This window comes from Wyeomyia smithii, chromosome 1 (genome assembly GCF_029784165.1).
Source record: "Wyeomyia smithii strain HCP4-BCI-WySm-NY-G18 chromosome 1, ASM2978416v1, whole genome shotgun sequence".
NCBI lineage: Eukaryota > Metazoa > Arthropoda > Insecta > Diptera > Culicidae > Wyeomyia > Wyeomyia smithii.
Window position 1 is genome coordinate 184,468,797 of NC_073694.1, and position 17,905 is coordinate 184,486,701.

At 35.7% G+C, this 17,905-nt stretch overlaps 1 protein-coding gene across 8 annotated transcripts in view; it reads left to right on the plus strand.

Moving 5' to 3' along the window:
- LOC129721020 (FERM domain-containing protein 8) overlaps positions 1-17,905 on the plus strand; it is a 147,929-nt gene that overhangs the window by 25,804 nt on the left and 104,220 nt on the right. For all 8 annotated transcript variants that reach the window (XM_055673068.1, XM_055673059.1, XM_055673075.1 and 5 more), the window contains exon 3: positions 7,540-8,222. In XM_055673068.1, the coding sequence (XP_055529043.1) occupies positions 7,540-8,222 (683 nt within the window). The remainder of the gene's footprint in view (positions 1-7,539; positions 8,223-17,905) is intronic.

The window sequence follows — 17,905 nt, forward strand, 5'->3', positions numbered from 1 at the left end:
TCCTGAAAAATCTCTAAACGACTACACTTAAAGACATGCTTGTCGTTTCTCCTGAGAAAATCACTGGCGTGTGAGAGAGTATCTTTCACTGCTCTCACACTAGTGAGCACATCACACGCACTTGCTTGAAAAGAGAAGCAAATCGTGTGTAACTGAGGAGCTTACAAAAACATCGTGATGTAATCTGAATTATCTCTCCTGAGAGATAATAAACTAAGATTAGCTTTCCCACACGAAAGGACATTACAGAGCTCACTGCTGTGTTTTTACAGTGTGTTTCTTGAGCATTTATCAAATGACAGAAGCATCTAGGTAGAGAAGTAAATTACGTTTTTGAAGTAGAATACTTCTCTTAGGAAGTTCGGCTACATAGGGATGTGAAATGAAAATCTGAAACTGAAAAAAGTGAAAAATATGTCCAATTTCAAATGCTAATAAATCGGTTAGTATTCGATAGATTTCCTTCGTTCTTGCAGCAATGGATTGGAAAATCTTCTAAGATTCTTCCCAAATGAAGATAATTGTAATTTCATTATTCAAACTATTGTACTATTGAAAATAGTCAAGCCTTGTCAAAACGAAAACTACGACCTCTGATTGGTCGTTATATGATTGCTTCCCAAGCACGGTCGACAGAGTCATATACCATAAGAGCCTGTTTCAGCCGAAGCCGCTCATAATAGTTCTAGACAGTGACAACAGCAGTCATCCAGCAGCAGCAGTAAAAATACCAGTGGATACCAGCGGCGATAGCGGATAGCGGCCACAGCTGTGGCATAGCAATGAATAGTGCACTAGTGTCAGTGGATCTCAGCTTCGATAGCAGCTGAGCCAGCTGATGCATGGGCAACGGATAGCGTTGCACTTGCAGCGGGTATATCTGATCATGAAGCATTTATGCAATAATTGAATGAAAATTGCAATTGCAACAATCGGCCTTTTTCAAGGCTACTAAATGTATTTGGAAGAGCATAATGAACGGTTATTGATAAACTGCAATTGAGGTTTGATGCTGCTGCAAATGCACATCAGTGTGATGTTTATTACGATTTGTTGATACTGTGCTTAACAAGTGGTATACACGAAACGAATCAGATTTCAAACAGAAAAGTTTAGCACGTTCTGCTCACGATGCTGAGTCTGTTTTAGAAAATTCACAACACTTCATTAACAAGGATGTAACGTCTTGACGAAGACGGTTATAGTTTGAAATCACAGCAGAATTTCGACCTTCATCGGCAATATCGAACACGCAACAATCTGCTTCCATGCGACAAGGGGACGGGAACAATTCTTTTCCAAGCCGCGCAACACTACACAATACATGTTATTTTGTTGCCTTAATGAGAGCTCTATCGGTCCGGCTCGACAGAATGTCCACAAGAAATCATTTTTGTATATCCGTGTTACGAAACTTAGAAAATCTGTAGAAACTGAAAATAAAGGCGAGGCCAGAATGAATGAGATGTATTTTTCGTACATTAGTATTACGACATACAAAATAAAATTTTTCGAAAAAATGACTGACACGCAAGCATCCGGGTTATCTTTCTTGTAAAAGTATTCTACTTTAACTTTGCTAAGTGCTACTTGTAGTAGGTTCCACAACGAATTTCAGCGATATAGCTGAAATAAAACATCGAGAATTGTTAAAATTTCCACTTTTCTAGAAACTATTTCACCCCTTGGTGACCGAAGGGCCAACAAATTCAATCAAACAAAGATGGTATAATCATTTTTTTTCTGTTCCTAACTAACATGTGCATTTATATCAAATTCGTAAGACCTTGTGCACCTAGTGGCCCGGTTTCAGCGAGAATTGCTTTGTATTCTCACTAGAGTGATTAACAACTCTTGTTTCGCTCCGCTGTGGTATGAGCAGCAAGTGTGTTAATTCGAGCGGCAGAAGCACAACACAAGGTAGAAGAATGAATTTAAGAAATGTACAAAAATTTGTTTTCCATGCTAATGTTTTGTCAGCTACCTGTTTCATGTGAAAACGTACTATATGCTATGATATCTCTGAAATCAAAACCGTTGAGGCTTTTCCATGCGTCACGTACAATACTTAGTTTTAAAATATCCAAGTCGTTATCAGAAATATGAATTTTTCATATAATACTAATTGAGACACGTTGTTTCTAAACTACTGAATTTGGTCTTTTCATTAATTTTGCTTTCAAATGAATCGAAATTTCGTATATTTTTATTTAATAGTTCCGTAATTTATTTATTAAGCGATTTATAATTAGCCTGAAATGAAAAAAAACAAACAATAATTAGCTTTGAAACAGCAAAGGGTGCGATTATCAGTGCATTTTTTTATGGAATAAAACGTGTAAAAAATCGATTTAGTTTCAGCAAACATGATCCATTTATGAATAAAGAACGAGTCAATCTCAATAGTTAATCGGATTTGCTATTTGCAACTTGTACTTCCACCTTCAACTGTAGATAATGTAGTTATGTAATGTATGTAATGTAGTTATGATCATTGTTTATTATCCCGATCATAAAAGCTTGACGTTAGAAAAAAAATTATCTTGCTAATCGAACTCTGCAGGTTGTCTATTAGCAGTCTTGGCATACTCATCGTGTGTAACAAAGAGGCTCATATAATTTGCACAGAACACTAAAGCATGTTGAAAAAAACGGATGAGTTGATTATTTTTTTCACGCGCTAAAAGCAAATGCACACTGTGTGAAGAAAGCAAAATACGCAACATCAGAGAGCTTGTATTGTAAAGAGGAAACGCATAAAGCTCCCGCAGAGAGCCTTTCCCGATTGCAACTGATAAATTGTAGATAGCGCACATGTATTGCTCATTGATAAGTGCACTATGATGAAAATTCTAGCTGGGGAAACGTTTCTGACTGTTTCCTCAACAACCTGTTCTGTAGCGTTTACGTAGGGCTCTGCGCTATACTCACTGCGCTATGCTCACTGAGTTTTTTTACTATCACGGTGCAGGACTATGATAAATTTAGCCCAGACACAGTAAATTTACTCAACAGCACGCAGCTTTGGCTCGCCTACTCCTGTGTGTTATTATATTCCACACTCCCTACGCACAAAGGAATCGCTCAATAAGGTTGTGCTTTTTTTCTTGCTCATCACAATGCCTACTAAAAAATTGATGTGATGCAATTTATGTGTTGATAAATGCACAAAGATGAGTAAATGGACAAGACTGTCTATTAGAATTCAAAATCTCATAGATTTCCGGTCAGAGCAGGTGTGCCTCAAGGTTCAGATTTGGGTCCAGTCCTGTACAACATATTCACTTCAGATCTTCCTGATATGCCTCCAGGATGCACAAAGTCATTGTTCTGCGATGACACAAGCATTTCCGTAAAAGGAAAAAGTCTTCGTGTCATATACAGTCGATTGCAGAAAAGTTTAGATATTTTTTCTTCCTACTTGCAAAAGTGGAAACTTTTTCCCAATGCTTCTAAAACTCAAATGATAATTTTTCCCCATAAGACTAGGGCTTCATTCCTCAAGCCAAACAATAATCACTTTATCAAGATGAATGGGGTTATTTCAAGTTGGTCTGACAAGGTTAAGTACTTGGGACTAATTTACGATAAAAAACTTATTTTCAAAGAGCGCATTGAGAGTATACAAGCCAAGTGCATCAAATATACGACATGTTTATATCCTCTCATTAATCGAAATTCCAAACTGTTTAGAGAATAAACTTTTGATCCACAAAATAATTTTTAGACCAGCAATGCTTTATGCTGTACCGATCTGGTCAAGTTGCTGTTCAACAAGAAAGAAAACGCTCCAAAGGATTCAGAATAAACTTCTGAAAATGATTTTGAAGCGTCCTCCTTGGTTTGGTACACTCGAACTACATAGACTTGCTGGTGTTGAACGATTAGAAGCTATGTCAAATAAAATCATTAATAATTTTCGACAAAAATCGTTGCAATCCTCAATTGCTGCGATAAGCTCTCTTTATAGCCAATAAGTTAGCAATTAAGTTAGTTGTAAGTTTAGGGTACTTCCCTTTTTTGACAAATAGGTTTAAATCCCTACGAATGATAAATCCTAATTGCGAAAGCAAACAAATCCTAACAATTAAATTTACAATTTTTCTAACAGTGTTGAGAAGTCACCATTTGTGATTGGACACACATACTTATTATTTACTAATACTTATCATAAATACCTAAACTACTAAAAACCCACGTTAGGCCGACACAAATTTCATTTTCATTCTATGTCACCCCCTTTCAAAAATGTTGAAAATTATAATATTGATAATATTAATGACTTTGCGGCAGCGTATATGCTAAATTTAGCATCAAACAAGTCCAGTGACTGTGAAAGTGTCATCAAAAGGCACCCCAAATGAATAATAATGTAATATTAATTATGTGATATTTTTCAACACACTTTTGCATGCAAGTTACAAACGTCGTAACTTGTACTCAACTTTTTGTGAAAGCTATTCCTTTTTTTTTCTCAGTGTAATTTATTTTTGACCTCCCCTAAGCTAACTTCGAAAACCGTGGACATAAAAAGTATTCAAAATTTTTATCAGTCTTATTAAAAAAATAAAAAAAAGCTTGACGAAATTTGGATTTGATAAGCGACTGGAACTGATCTTGCGTTCAACTATGCAATCCAGGACTTTTTTGTGCAGTTCATGTCGTGTCAACTAAATTTGTTCTCTGTTCGAGTATGGAGCGTGTTTCTGTGACATTGACTTTGCTGCATTTCAGAGGCGTGGTTGAGGAAAGCTCTTGTGTGCGTTCATATCTCCGATGATGATCTTTATGTCGTGTTGTGGGCCCTCTCCATACGTTTTCTCAAGGAGGAAACTCCTTCTTTACGTCGTCGGTTATATCGTTTGTCGGCGTGTACACCTTGATAAGGATGTAATTGAAGAATCTGCCCTTTATCCTCAATACGCATACACGCAAAAGTTGAAGTCTAGTACAATCATTGTGTCTTTCCGATTCGAACAAATGTTGCACAGAAATCGCACAATAAATGTGTGAAACGCATAACGCAACAGTTGTACTGCGAATACATTGACATAGAATGAAATCAGAATAAAATCGGTATATGTATATATACCGACACTTCATTTCTCACGTCGAGTGTATTAGTGACTGCTACTCATGGAGCAGTGCAAGCAGCAAACAACAACTTGTGAACTCACTAGATTCAAATAGCTATGATACTAGATCGATTTATCTCGATGGATTTGGTCATTGAATGATTTGCAAAAAAAAAAAACGAAACACAATTCTGTTCACAACATTTTGTAATCAACGCTAGCTTCCCCGCAAAACTAGCAAAACCCTCCATTCCACAAAAGCGTTGCTGATTTTTTATGGCAGCACTTGTAAATTGTGAATAATTATTATTTGTCATTCTGTGCACGCGCTTTTTTCTCAAGCGACGAGAGAAATTTCTCTCTCGCTCATAGAATTTCCATGTATGTGCGACAAGACTAGACACGTCACATACAATTTGCAGGTTGCTCTTTCGCTTCTCTTTCGGTTCGGATTGCGACGCGCAAGATATCTCGTTGCTTCACGAAATGAGCGAGACACCCGTGCTGTACATACTTGATACCAGTGTTGTTAGTCTCACGCATACTGTCGGTGCGTGCTAGCAGAGGAATGCATGAAGTATCTCGAAAGTGTGTGTGCAAAAGCCTTGAAAAGTGAAGCATATGTCTCGTCCTCAAGCAGAAAGGAGGAGAATGGGTTTGCCTCTCGCTCGCTTTGCAATGCTGCTTGATACCAGTTGAAACTGTTTAGGTGTAGTAGTTTGGAGCTGCCAAATACATTGGAGAAACCCTAGAGCATTAATTGCGTTATGCTCAACACAATTACATCAACAGTTGCGCTAAAAACGCACAATTTTGTACTGGTTTCGCACCATCCAACTTTTGCGTGTAGACACTCATTATTAGGCCTCCACCTAATGACACGCTTCATTTGGTTTTCTAGTAGCACGAAACCGACGTCCCGTTTCGCTCTGTCTCAGCCACTGTAGAGCAAGATCGCGCCAAAGCGCCTGTGGTCGAATATCGACCATTTTTTATTTGAATGAAACTTTGCACACGTATTTGGCTTAGCAAACTGACATTTTTCACAGATGGAGAGATTTTTTACACCCATGAGTTACATTCTAAAAGGGCGTATGCCTTTTGGCATAGGTTTTATTCGAAGCATTGTAGCCCAGAAACCGTTTGTTGTATAGAAAAACTGTCTGAGAAAGAGTTGGAGGGAATTGAAAATGCACCATAAAAAAAATATACACTGTACAAAAAAAATATTTTTGACCAAAAAAAAAAATTAAAAATAAACATTAAATTTCAATTTAAAAAAAAAGAGTTGATTTTTTTTTATTTTCTTTTTTAAAGAAGCTTGACGTTAATACGCAACTTTTAAAAAAAAGTCCAGGATGGAGAAATGAAAAATATTTTTTTTATGGTAGATTAATTTTTTATGAAAATTCTAATTTAAACATTTTTCAAAACATTTGTATTCTGATGATTTTAAAAGATGCAGAGAGTCATTTTAAATCAAAAAGCTCTTGGTAGTAAACATTCTTAAGGCATCGGTTTTCGAGTTATTTTTAATTTAAGCTCGAAAAATTATAATTATATAAAATACACGTTTTTCTTAATTTGTCCATGGTTCTCCAGCAAAAACCATACGTTCATTGGAATGCTTGATCAAAAATATACAGTTCATTCTTTGACAACAAAACGATTGGGCGAACGGTTCTCAAGAAAAGAGTTAAATATTCTAAGTGATATAAATAATAAATATATAAATATATATATAAATATATAAATAATGCTTGGGTTGTCCCCAAGCATAAATCAGGTAAAAAGTGGAGTGTGCGGACTGCAGTGGTGATAACAGCGGTTAAAGAACGTAGGGGTTTCTGGGCTAAAACGCACCAGTTGACGAAAGCAGAGTTTATTCTTGTTGAAGCTAAGAGATAAAATGCCTAAGTATTCGTTCAAACTCGCATCAGATGCCGAAAAACAATAGAAAATGCATAACACACACTTTTGAAAAGTGAGTGTAATAATTTGGAACTGTCACCACAAATGAGGTAAAACACGCATCCCATCAAAGGGGCAGAATGTGCCTATGGTATGGTTCATTTTGTCATCTGATAAATAAGGGTAAAATGGTTTTCTTTGGAATCCCATAAACTCAAGCGGCAGGTTTTCAGAAATACATTTTCGATTGACTTTAACACCGATCGTAGCTGTTCAACGATCCATGACCGCCGATTGGACTTCCAGAAAGAAATTGTTTACAAAGTGTCCTTTTGCCCCACGGAAAGCGTGTTATGGAAATGGTCTCTTTTTTATCAAATCGTTGCACCATTATTTTGTCCTCTTAGGTTTTTCTTCTATTGAAAATCATCTCTATCTTGTTAGACTCGCACAACTAGTGTAGTAAAGTAGTCATTAGAAGTTAACGATTATGTTCCAAAAGAATAAAACTAAAATTGTTTTTTTTTCTGCTTCTATTTTTTCTCTTTCGCAGGTCACGAATATTTTTCGGCGATTATGTGCGCGAGAACCGGTCCCGTGTGGGTGTCGCCACTGGCAATACCGGTGGCGTCAGTGGCAGTGCTGTAGTGAATGAAAAGTCGGCATCCTTGTCGTCGCAAGTGGCAATCGGTGTCCCGGACGGTGAAGAGTTGTATTCGTTGTCGGCTGGCGGTGTGTCGTCGGTGCTGGGCCAAGACATTTGTACTACCTACAAGAGTAACAACAATAACGGCAGCAACAATCCGTCGCTGGCCAGCCAGTGTTCAACTCCGGTCGGAAGTGGTGTCAATACTTTCGGTAGCACTGCCAGTCATAACGGTAATGGACCAATTTCTCCGGCCTCACCTCAGCAGGTAAGCTCCGGTCAGCCTGTACAGCAACCGAGTGCACAAAATTACCTACCGTCGACATTGTACTCCGCGCAAAGGACTGATCCACCCGGTTCCGGTAGTTGCGAGTCTGGGACCGGAGTCGTGTCGGTTTCGTGCAATAGTAATGGGAATAATAATAATAATAATAGTAGTCATAACAACGGTATCAACAATAACAACACTGTTGAACCGATTGACAATGGAGTATTAGCTGTTGGTGGTGGAGGAACAGAAGCTGGCTTATCGGGTTTTCCAGTCACTGCCAGTCGGGCCAACAATAACAACGAGCTACAGAGTTCACCAGGTGAGTATGGCCTTTCCTGCCAACGTGGAACTAAGGGGTCATAAATGATATGACGCTAATTAAGATAGCAGATATTCGATACTATAGCTGCAGCGAGCGTGATGCTGCTGGATTTTGTGTGGATGTGGACACTAATAGATAGGTGCAGAGGGTACCAATGACAGCAGTCGCCTTGTGGGTTTGGTGTGCTTTCCGTGGAATATCGTGCATCACTATATAGGTGATCAGCATTATAATTGGTATTGCTTTTTGGCACTAGTATGAGTCGCCTGAAATAAACCTATTACCAGTATAGGCTTCTAATTATTTCCGGAGAAGAGCTGTGAAATGCGGAATTCGGTATTTTCTTGGCTGCGGTTTAGTCTTAGTGCACTCGGGTTGATTATTTGGTGACACTAGCACATTGTTCGTTTAAAAACACCATGAAAGTCGGTTATTTTAAAACTGTTGCTTCCATTGTTTTAAAATTTCTGCAGATTTATTAGCGATTCTTTCTCTGTTAACGTAGATATTCTTAGATTTTGCTGAAAATTTGGATAATCACTCTACCTTACCAGAACTCCATTTCTTACCAAAAGTTACGCCATTTGGGGTAAAACGTTTCTTGAAGATTTTTTTAAATGCCGTTAAAATAACTAAAGCTGCAAAAGCTCGGGTTAGACTTGAAAACCACTTTACCTTACAACCACCTTACCTTTACAACCTTAGAAAGATTTATTGTTCCCAAAAACCTCTATTTGCGAAATTTGGTTACATTCGCTTGATGAGTTCTAGTGTTGAGCAGAAATTTATGTTTTTTTTACATGTGAGCCTTCCCTTTTAAAAGAAAGAAGGGTACCAAAACATCATGAAGACATGTCTCGCCTTCTAAAATCTCTTCATGTCATTTGCTTGATTAATTCCCGAGTTATGTAGAAATTTGTGTTTCATTTGTATGGGATCCTCCCTTCCAGTGAAAGAGGGGTGTCTAACCACCGTAAAAATATTGAATGCACCTAAAAACCCCCATTTACCAAATTTGGTTCCATTTGCTTGATTAGTTCTTGTGTTATGTAGAAATTTTGGTTTCATTCGTATGGGACCCCTCTCTTCCAGAAGAGGGCGGGGTATCAATCTATCATTAAGATATGTCTTGCCCTCTGAAACCTCTATTTACCAAATTTGGTTGCATTTGGTTGATGAGTTCTCGAGTTATGCGGATATTTGTGTTTCATTTGTATGGAATAATAGAGGGGAAGGATATCAAAATAGCATAATAACCTTCCCCGGCCCTGAAAACCCCTACATACAAATTTTCGCGCGTATCCACTGATCCGTTCTTGAATTTGATTTTGACATACGCAAAGCGTTTCTTTTTTATTCTATATGAAGTATGGTAAGACTCAATAGCGCTCGCGCTCAGAAGCATTCACGTTTCGGTGTCTCTGTAATAGATTTTGGAAAATTACTTACAGAATTGAGTATTAGCTTAACACACAGAAGAACCGCCGGAGTACCGCAAGGTTCCATCCTAGGCCCGGTATTGTGCAATGTCATGTATGTAAGCTAAATTTGTAGGGGTTGTGAACGTCAGCTTTGCGGACGACATAATGCCAGAGGTCTACGTCGAGTCGATCCGAGCGATCGAGTTGACAGCCGCGAACTGCAAACCCAATGTCGAGGAACGGATGTACTTCAGAAAACTGAAGTTAGCGTACCATGAGACGGAGGTCATGGTCATGAATAACCGTAAATCAGAGCAACAAGCGGTGGTAAGAGTCGGAGACTGCATCATTTTTGAAGCTCTTGGTAGTTATGGTTGACGACAAGCTCACGATTAGAAGCCACGTCAACCATGTTTGTAGGAGGGCCTCAACGGGTATTGCATCACTCTCACGAATGATATCGAATAGCTCAGCGGTGTACGGCAGCAAGCGGAAACTTCTTGCCAGCATGGTTTCGTTCATCCATAGGTATGGTGGGTCAGTGTGGCTCAAAGCACTAGGTACTAACAGGTATCGTAATAAACTGAAAGGTACCTCATTTTTGCTTCATATGTTTTTCATTTTTACACCATTTTCGTTTCATTTTGTTTATTTTTTTCTCAGTTTTGTTTACTTTTTGTTTCTCTTCTGTTTAATTTTTAAAGCTTTTTTGTTTCATATTTGTTTCATTTTTGTTTTTTTCGTTCCAGTTTTGTTTAATTTTTAGCATAGATAGCATAAACAGCTGCACAACTTCGAAGGTGGTGTCAGCAACAGTACTCTGTTTACGAGAACAAATAACCCTCGTTTGTGAGCAGCAACAAGAAATTTGGGATCTAATCAAATGTTGCTAAACAAAGGTCAGATGACACCAGAGAATTGTTACCGCCCTGGCCACGTTTTTGCAACTGTTGGGGAACAGAAAAGGAATATTAGTCCAACATTCACTTAAGAGAACCGCAGAGAACTCTACGTGCCCTCATAAATGTTACGTGAGATGGAAATTTTAGTTGGAAAGGGAGACCCTGGGATACATCTGTTAGATGTTGCGGGTCGATAATTGATTGAACTTTGAGAGCTACGAAGAGCTGAAGCTATTGTGATTTACCGACTTTTTAGTTTAATTTGTCTTTATCAGTTAAATTTCCAGAATTTATATAGCAATTTTACTGTTTTATATTTTATGGTTGTGGGTGAATGAGTACGTAGAGTTTAGACTATTAATAATTTAGTTATACGCTTATTTTTATCCACCGGTTTGACGTAACCTTCATTAGTAGCAAATCAATCTTTAGTCAGCCAGCCTAGAGGGGCTTCACCTCTTAGTTGAACATTGTCAAATAAGACCTACGCGGACAAAGTCCAATGTTCTCCGAAACACAAAACCCGAAACTCTAAAATTATGTGCTAAGTGACGCATTCGTATGAACTCTGTTTATTTACAAATATTTTAGTAAATAATTTGTTTATTTTTCCTCTGCCCTTAACCAAAATTACATACGAAACAGATCTGTATGAATCTACCTCTACACGTCGATTATCAAAGCAAGAAAATACAACGCCGCCTACAAGTCAAAAAACAATTGCAGTTGAGCATATAGTATGCCAACCCAAACAACTCGAACAGAAAAAAAATCTAAATAAAACATATCACTTATCCCGCACGAAATCCTCCTAAGGCTGCATATTCCGATAGTTCTGTTATTTGGAACACCACCACTAGTAATTTTAGTTGATTTCACCATTTATTTTCGCGCAAAACACACTTGTAATGAAGAAATTACGTGGAGATAAAAACGCGCACAAACAATCGGCCTTGTTGCCAGTTTCCTCTCCGTTTCAGTTTTGTTTCATTTTTGGTGATTTATTGTTTCATATTCGTTTGATTTTTACTCCAATTCTGTTTCAGTTTCGTTCTATTTTTGTTTTATTTTTGTTTCATTTTAACTTCAGTTTCATTTTTTTTGTGTATTTTTATCATTTCTGTTTTGTTGCATTTCTGTAGTTTTTATCGTTTGATTGTCGTTTTGTTTTTATTCCAGTTCTGTTTCAGTTATGTTCTATTTTTGTTTTGTTTTGTTTTTGTTTTATTTTTTTTTCATTTTTATTTTTCTTTTAATTTATGTTCTTCTTGTATTTCATTTTCGTTTTATTTTCATTTCATTTTTGGTTAAATAGTGTTCATTTTTTGGTTTTATTTTCGTCTCAGTTCTGTTTCGGTTTGTCTTATTTTTGTTTTTTTTTCTGTTTTAGTTTTGTTACACTTTTTACGGTTTAATTTTTGTTTATTTTTCTTTTTATTTTTCTTCTTCTTGTATTTCATTTTCGTTTTGTTTTTGTTTCATTTCTGGTTAAGTAGTGTACATTTTTTGGTTTTATTTTTATTTAATGATATGTTTCATTCATGTTATATTTTTCATTTTTATTTTATTTTTGTCTCAGTTTTGTTTCGGTTTGTATCATTTTTGTTTCTTTTCTGTTTCAGTTTTGTTAATTTTTCTTTTAATTTTTTTTCTTCTTGTATTTCATTTTCGTTTTATTTTAATTTTATTTCTGGTTAGGTTCTGTTAATTTTTTGGTTTTATTTTTGTATCATTTATGTTTCATTTATGTTCCATTTTTGTCTTATTTTGGTCTCATTTTTGCTTCATATATTTTTCATTTATTTATTTTCGTCTCAGTTTTGTTTCGGTTTGTCTCATTTTTGTTTAATTTCTGTTTTAGTTTTGTTACACTTTTTACGCTTAAATTTTTGTTTATTTTTCTTTAAATTTTTTTTTCTTCTTGTATTTTATTTTCGTTTTATTTTTATTTCATTTTATTTTTCATTTTTTTCATTTCATTTTAAACTGAAACAACAGTTTTGTTTCATTTTTGTATCATTTTGGCTTTAGTTTCATTTCAGTTTCATTGAATTTTTGTTTCATATTTGTCTGTTTATTGTTTTTTTTTGTTTCATATTTGTTTCGATTTCGTTTTTTTTGTCTCATTTTTGCTTAATATATTTCCCATTTTTATTTAATTTTCATTTTAATTTTGACTCAGTTTTGTTTCGTTTTTGTCTCATTTTTGTTTCTTTTCTGTTTCATTTTTGTTGCACTTTTGTTTATTTTTGGTTGTTTTTTCGTTTCATTTTGGTTTAATTTTTATTTTTCTTGTTTATTTATGGTTTCATTTTCGTTCTATATTTATTTCATTCCTTTTTTAGTTTCGTTTTATTTTTGCTTCAGTTTTATTCGATATTTTTTCATTTTTGTTTATTTAGTGTTTCGTTTTTATTTCATATTTGTTTCAAGTTTGTTTCGTTTTTGTCTAATTTTTGCTTCATGTATTTTTCATTTCTATATCATTTTCGTCAAATTTTTGTCCCAGTTTTCTCGTTTGTGTCTCATTTTTGTTTTTGTTTAACTTTTGTTTTTACTTCGTTTCATTTTGGTTTTATTTTTGTTTATTTATGGTTATATTTCCGTTTTATTTTTATTTTATTCCTGCGTCAGTTTTGCTTAGTTTTCGTTTCAGCTTTGCTTCATTTTTATTCCATTTTTTTTATTTTTGTTACATTTTTGCTCCATTTTTGTACCATTTTTGTTTGAATTTGGTCTAATTTTTGCTTTATATGTTTTTACCTTTTTGTTTTATTTCGTTTCGTTTTTGTATTATTTTTGTCTGATTTTTGTTTCGTTTTTGTCACATTTTTGTCATGTTTCATTTTTGTTTATTTATTGCTTCATTTTCGTTTTATTTTCAATTCATTTGTGTTTCAGTTTCGTTTTATTTTTGTTAATTTATTATTTTGTTTTTGTTTCATGTTTGTTTGATATTTTTTTAATTTTTTGTCTCATAATTGCTTAATATATTTTTTATTGTTGCTCAGTTTTGTTTTGTTTTTGTTTTGTTCTTGTCTCATTTTTGTTTTACTTCTATGCAATCATTTTTTTCTTTCCATTTTGGTGTCATTTTTGTTTTATTTTTGTTTATTCATGGTTTCATATTCGTTTTATTTTTGTTTCATTTTTTGCTTCAGTTTTATTTCATTTTTGTTTAATTTTTGTTTATTTATTGTTTCGTTTTTGTTTCATACATTTTTTCAATTTTGTTTCCTTTTATCTCATTTTCGCTTCATATATTTTTCATTTTTGTTCCGTTTTCGTTACATTTTTGTTTTATGCTTGTTTCAGTTTTGTCTCAGTTTTGTTTCGTTTTTGTCTCATTTGTGTTTCTTTTCTGTTTGATGTTTGTTTCACGTTAGTTCAATTTTTGTTTATTTTTCGTTTCATTTTTGTTCTATTTTTGTTTATTTTTTGTTTCATTTTCGTTTCATTTCATTTCTGTTTTAGTTTCGTTTTATTTTTGTTTCTTTTTTGCTTCAGTTTTATTTCAGTTTCATACCATTTTTGTTTATTTTTCGTTTCGTTTTTGTTTCATATGTGTTTTAATTTTGTTTCCTTTTTTCTCATTTTGTTCAATCTACGTTTTATTTTTGTCTCAGTTTTGTTTCGTTTTTGTTTCATTTTTGTTTCATTACTGTTTATTTTTTTATTTTGTTTAATTCTTGTTACATTTTTGTTTCATTTTTGTTTTTTTTGTTCAGGCTCATGTGCCTGAGAATTTTGAGTGCGTATCGTACAGTACCATATCAGCATCGCCGTTAAGAAGGATGTATAGTGCTTCGACTAACGTGACCAACCTGGATGATCAGATGGCAGCGAGAATGCTCCGACAAATTGTTCCTAGAATTTTCAAACGTAACATTGGATTTCACCGAAAATTACAATCATATTCATTTCAATTTTCAAGGGTATAATCCATTATATTGCATTGTATAATGCAAATTGCCTTTCGGAAACAATGGTTTCCGTGGTATAACTCACTCCAATGTCATTTCGATTGTTCAACCCACATCAGTTCACTGGTATTGGTAACGGTACTGGTATGAACTGATGCATGTTGGGCCTCCCTGCAGCAGCGTTTTTTTCCGAGAAAAATTCGAAACGAAACTCATATCCAACTTCAATGGGATTGACATGCTGGTTAATGCGAACCGGAAAAAGCAAACAAGAGCGAAAATCGATATTCATTAGCAAAACCACCGAGGCGTGCAATAAATGTAATTCGAATGTATGATCAACGTGCGGTAAGCTCTCCACCGGACAGGTCGGACATTCTCAATTACCGTTGGGTGTAATCAGACGGAAGTAAAACGGTGCACCCTAGCTGCTGGGTGTACTGCTTGCTTGTGCTTCACAGCTCTGCTTGTGCCGATGGGGCCTTGCTCGACAGTAGTGGCTCGAATTTATCACACAGGATAGGACAGGACAGGGAAGTGCTGGCAGCAATACACGGCAGTCGAGTCACCACACAGGTGTAGTTGTGAAGCTGCGTGAACTGATGGAATTATAAATTGGCAAACACGACTGATAACTGTTTTAAGCTGTCAACTTGTGGGCAATACCCGGTTTCGAGGACGAGGACCGGCAATGCGGATTTGCGTTAAAACGGTTTGCGTATACATTGAGGGATTTTTCGATGCGGTTTTTCTACACCATGTTCGTATTTTTACGGCAACACGTGATGCTTGATACTTTGTCTCTTGGGTCTCTTGTCGAGGAAAGTTTTGACAACTCTGGCTGTCATGTTTGTTTGTTGTTGTAATATATAGAACAAATTGGAAATAATCGTTTAAATCATGTCAATTACACAGTGAAATTTAACGACAAATTTCGTGCGAAAATTTCTGCTCTATCCTCTACCCTCACCGATTTGTGTTTGTGTATGGAGTTTTCGTATAAGCTATTCGATTTCGGATCTGATGTAGTGTGAGTGCAAAAGATAAATCGAACCGTTGAGGCTATCGAGACAGTGCAGGGTTTACACCACCGGAAATGACTGATACCAAACTCGCCTGCAACGGAAAATAATTTATCTTACCTTAAACTTTGAAGATTCTGCATGAATGAATCACTGCTTTCAAAACTGACACAAGTTAAGTTTGCGATGCGATCTAAACATTGATAATTTAATCGTTTTACACTTCCGTCACTGAGTGAGTGTCAAGAAGATTGAGTGAACCAACAGTACGGGGAGGGCACAATATTCCTACATTTATTTGTACCCTGGCAGCTTACCCCAATGCAAATGTGCATGTTCCGTTTCCGTGTTATTACGCAAACAGCCATAAACCCGGTATTTAATTACTGTTAAATGCGGTACCACAGCAGCGGCAGAGGGTAAAGTGGTAGTATTTTCAACACAGGATAAAAATACTGACAGCACATTCACTCGGTAAATCAAATTAATTTCATTTGCATTGCATGAAAGCTCAAAGCATCCATGCCTCCTCATTCGGGCGGTGTTTCATTCCTGCATAAAGACAACAAAAATTTGCATACAAGCACATACAGACACACATTCCGCTCGCAAACCAGCTTAACATATTGCGATGCTTGTCCATAAATGTCCGACGAGCAATTAAGTTATTGAAATTAAGTGCAGGGAAATAGTCGTGTCCTTTCTCTAGCTGCCGCAAGGGTTGTACAGGTATGTATAAGCATTGAATGTCTAGCCCGTAACCGGGCGTCTCCACCGTATGAAAGGGCTCGATGGTTTCTGTTACTGCTGTTGAGTTGAGGTGGTAGACAATACGTAAACCACTGAAATAGCGGTCAGTGTTGTTCTCAAAGTGTGGTACCTTATTGAAACTAGGTAGAATAACTTCGCTGCTCCTCTTCCACCTCCTTACTGTTGAAGATGCAGCGCATGGTGAAAGACATGGAGTGGACTTGAAAGTAATTCTGCAGTAGTATAGACATTGCATTTTTTTATTCAATTTACAATAATACTTTTGTGTTTTTTTTTGTTTCACGGTGTATATTGCCGAAAACATCATACCAATCTATTTATTTATTTATTTATTTCGTCAAGCAAATGTAGACTACAGTTATAATAATACAATGTTTTCTTATATTCTATACATTATTTCCAGTAGTTAGTCGTTTTTTTATTTGATTTCTGCCCATGGTGATGTCGATATTTTCGCAGTGCTGGTTATAGAGACGCATCATGCGATTTATTGGGCCATTTTTTGAGTAGTTTGTTCTGTAAGAATTTTCCGAAAATATTTTACGATTTCTTAATTGACGACTGGGTGCATAAAAATTTAGTTGTGATAATAATTGAGTAGATTGCACGCGTTGAGAAATAATGTCATTGATAAAATAAAGCATTGAAAGATCGCGTTCTTTAAGTGCTTGTATGTCTATAAGCATGCAGCGTGCTTCATATGATGGTAAGGGAAATGATGTCCAATTTAGCTTACGAAGCGCGTACAAAAGAAATTGTTTTTGGACAGATTCAATGCGTTCTTCATGTGTGGCAATATAGGGATTCCATACGATGCTACAGCATTCCAGAATTGGTCGGACGTATGTAATATATAATAGTTTGATTGTATATGGGCATACTATTTGCTTTGTTGATAATTGTATTATAATGTTCTATGAATGTAAGTTTGGAGTCTAAGATTACGCCTAGGTCCCTTACGATTTTGTATTTTTCTACTGGTTGGTTTCCTAAGAAAATGTTTGTAGGTGGTGTTACTGTTTTTCTGCTAAAGGCTATTGAATTACATTTTTTAATGTTGAGTTGTAATAGACTTTTGTTGCACCAAGTGTAGAATACATTAATTTCATTCTGGAATATTTCGAAGTCTTCTGCATTGGTTATTTCTATAAAGAGCTTCATGTCATCAGCATATACAAGCACATGTATTGACTTGAGAAGAAAGGAAATGTCATTTACGTATAATATAAAAAGAAGAGGGCCCAGGTGGGAGCCTTGAGGAACCCCAGAAGTTACTTCTATTGGGTTTGAAAAGGAATTTTGAAAGCGGACTATTTGTGTTCGTTTTGTTAAGTATGATTGCAGCCATTCCAAAAATTTTGTTTCAGTTCCGTATTTTTCGAGCTTGAAGAGTAATAATGGTATGTCGATTCTGTCAAATGCCTTGCTAAAGTCCGTATAAAGAGCTTCTACGTGGTTACCGTTGTCCATTACAGTCAGTGAAAGTTATGAATTCCAAAAGATTTGTGGTAGTTGATCGGCCTTTGTATAAGCCGTGCTGTTGAGTTGTAATTTGGTGTTTTACTTGTTGAAAGATTTTTTCATTAATTATTGATTCAAATAATTTTGGAATGCATGAAATATTGGCAATTCCACGATAAT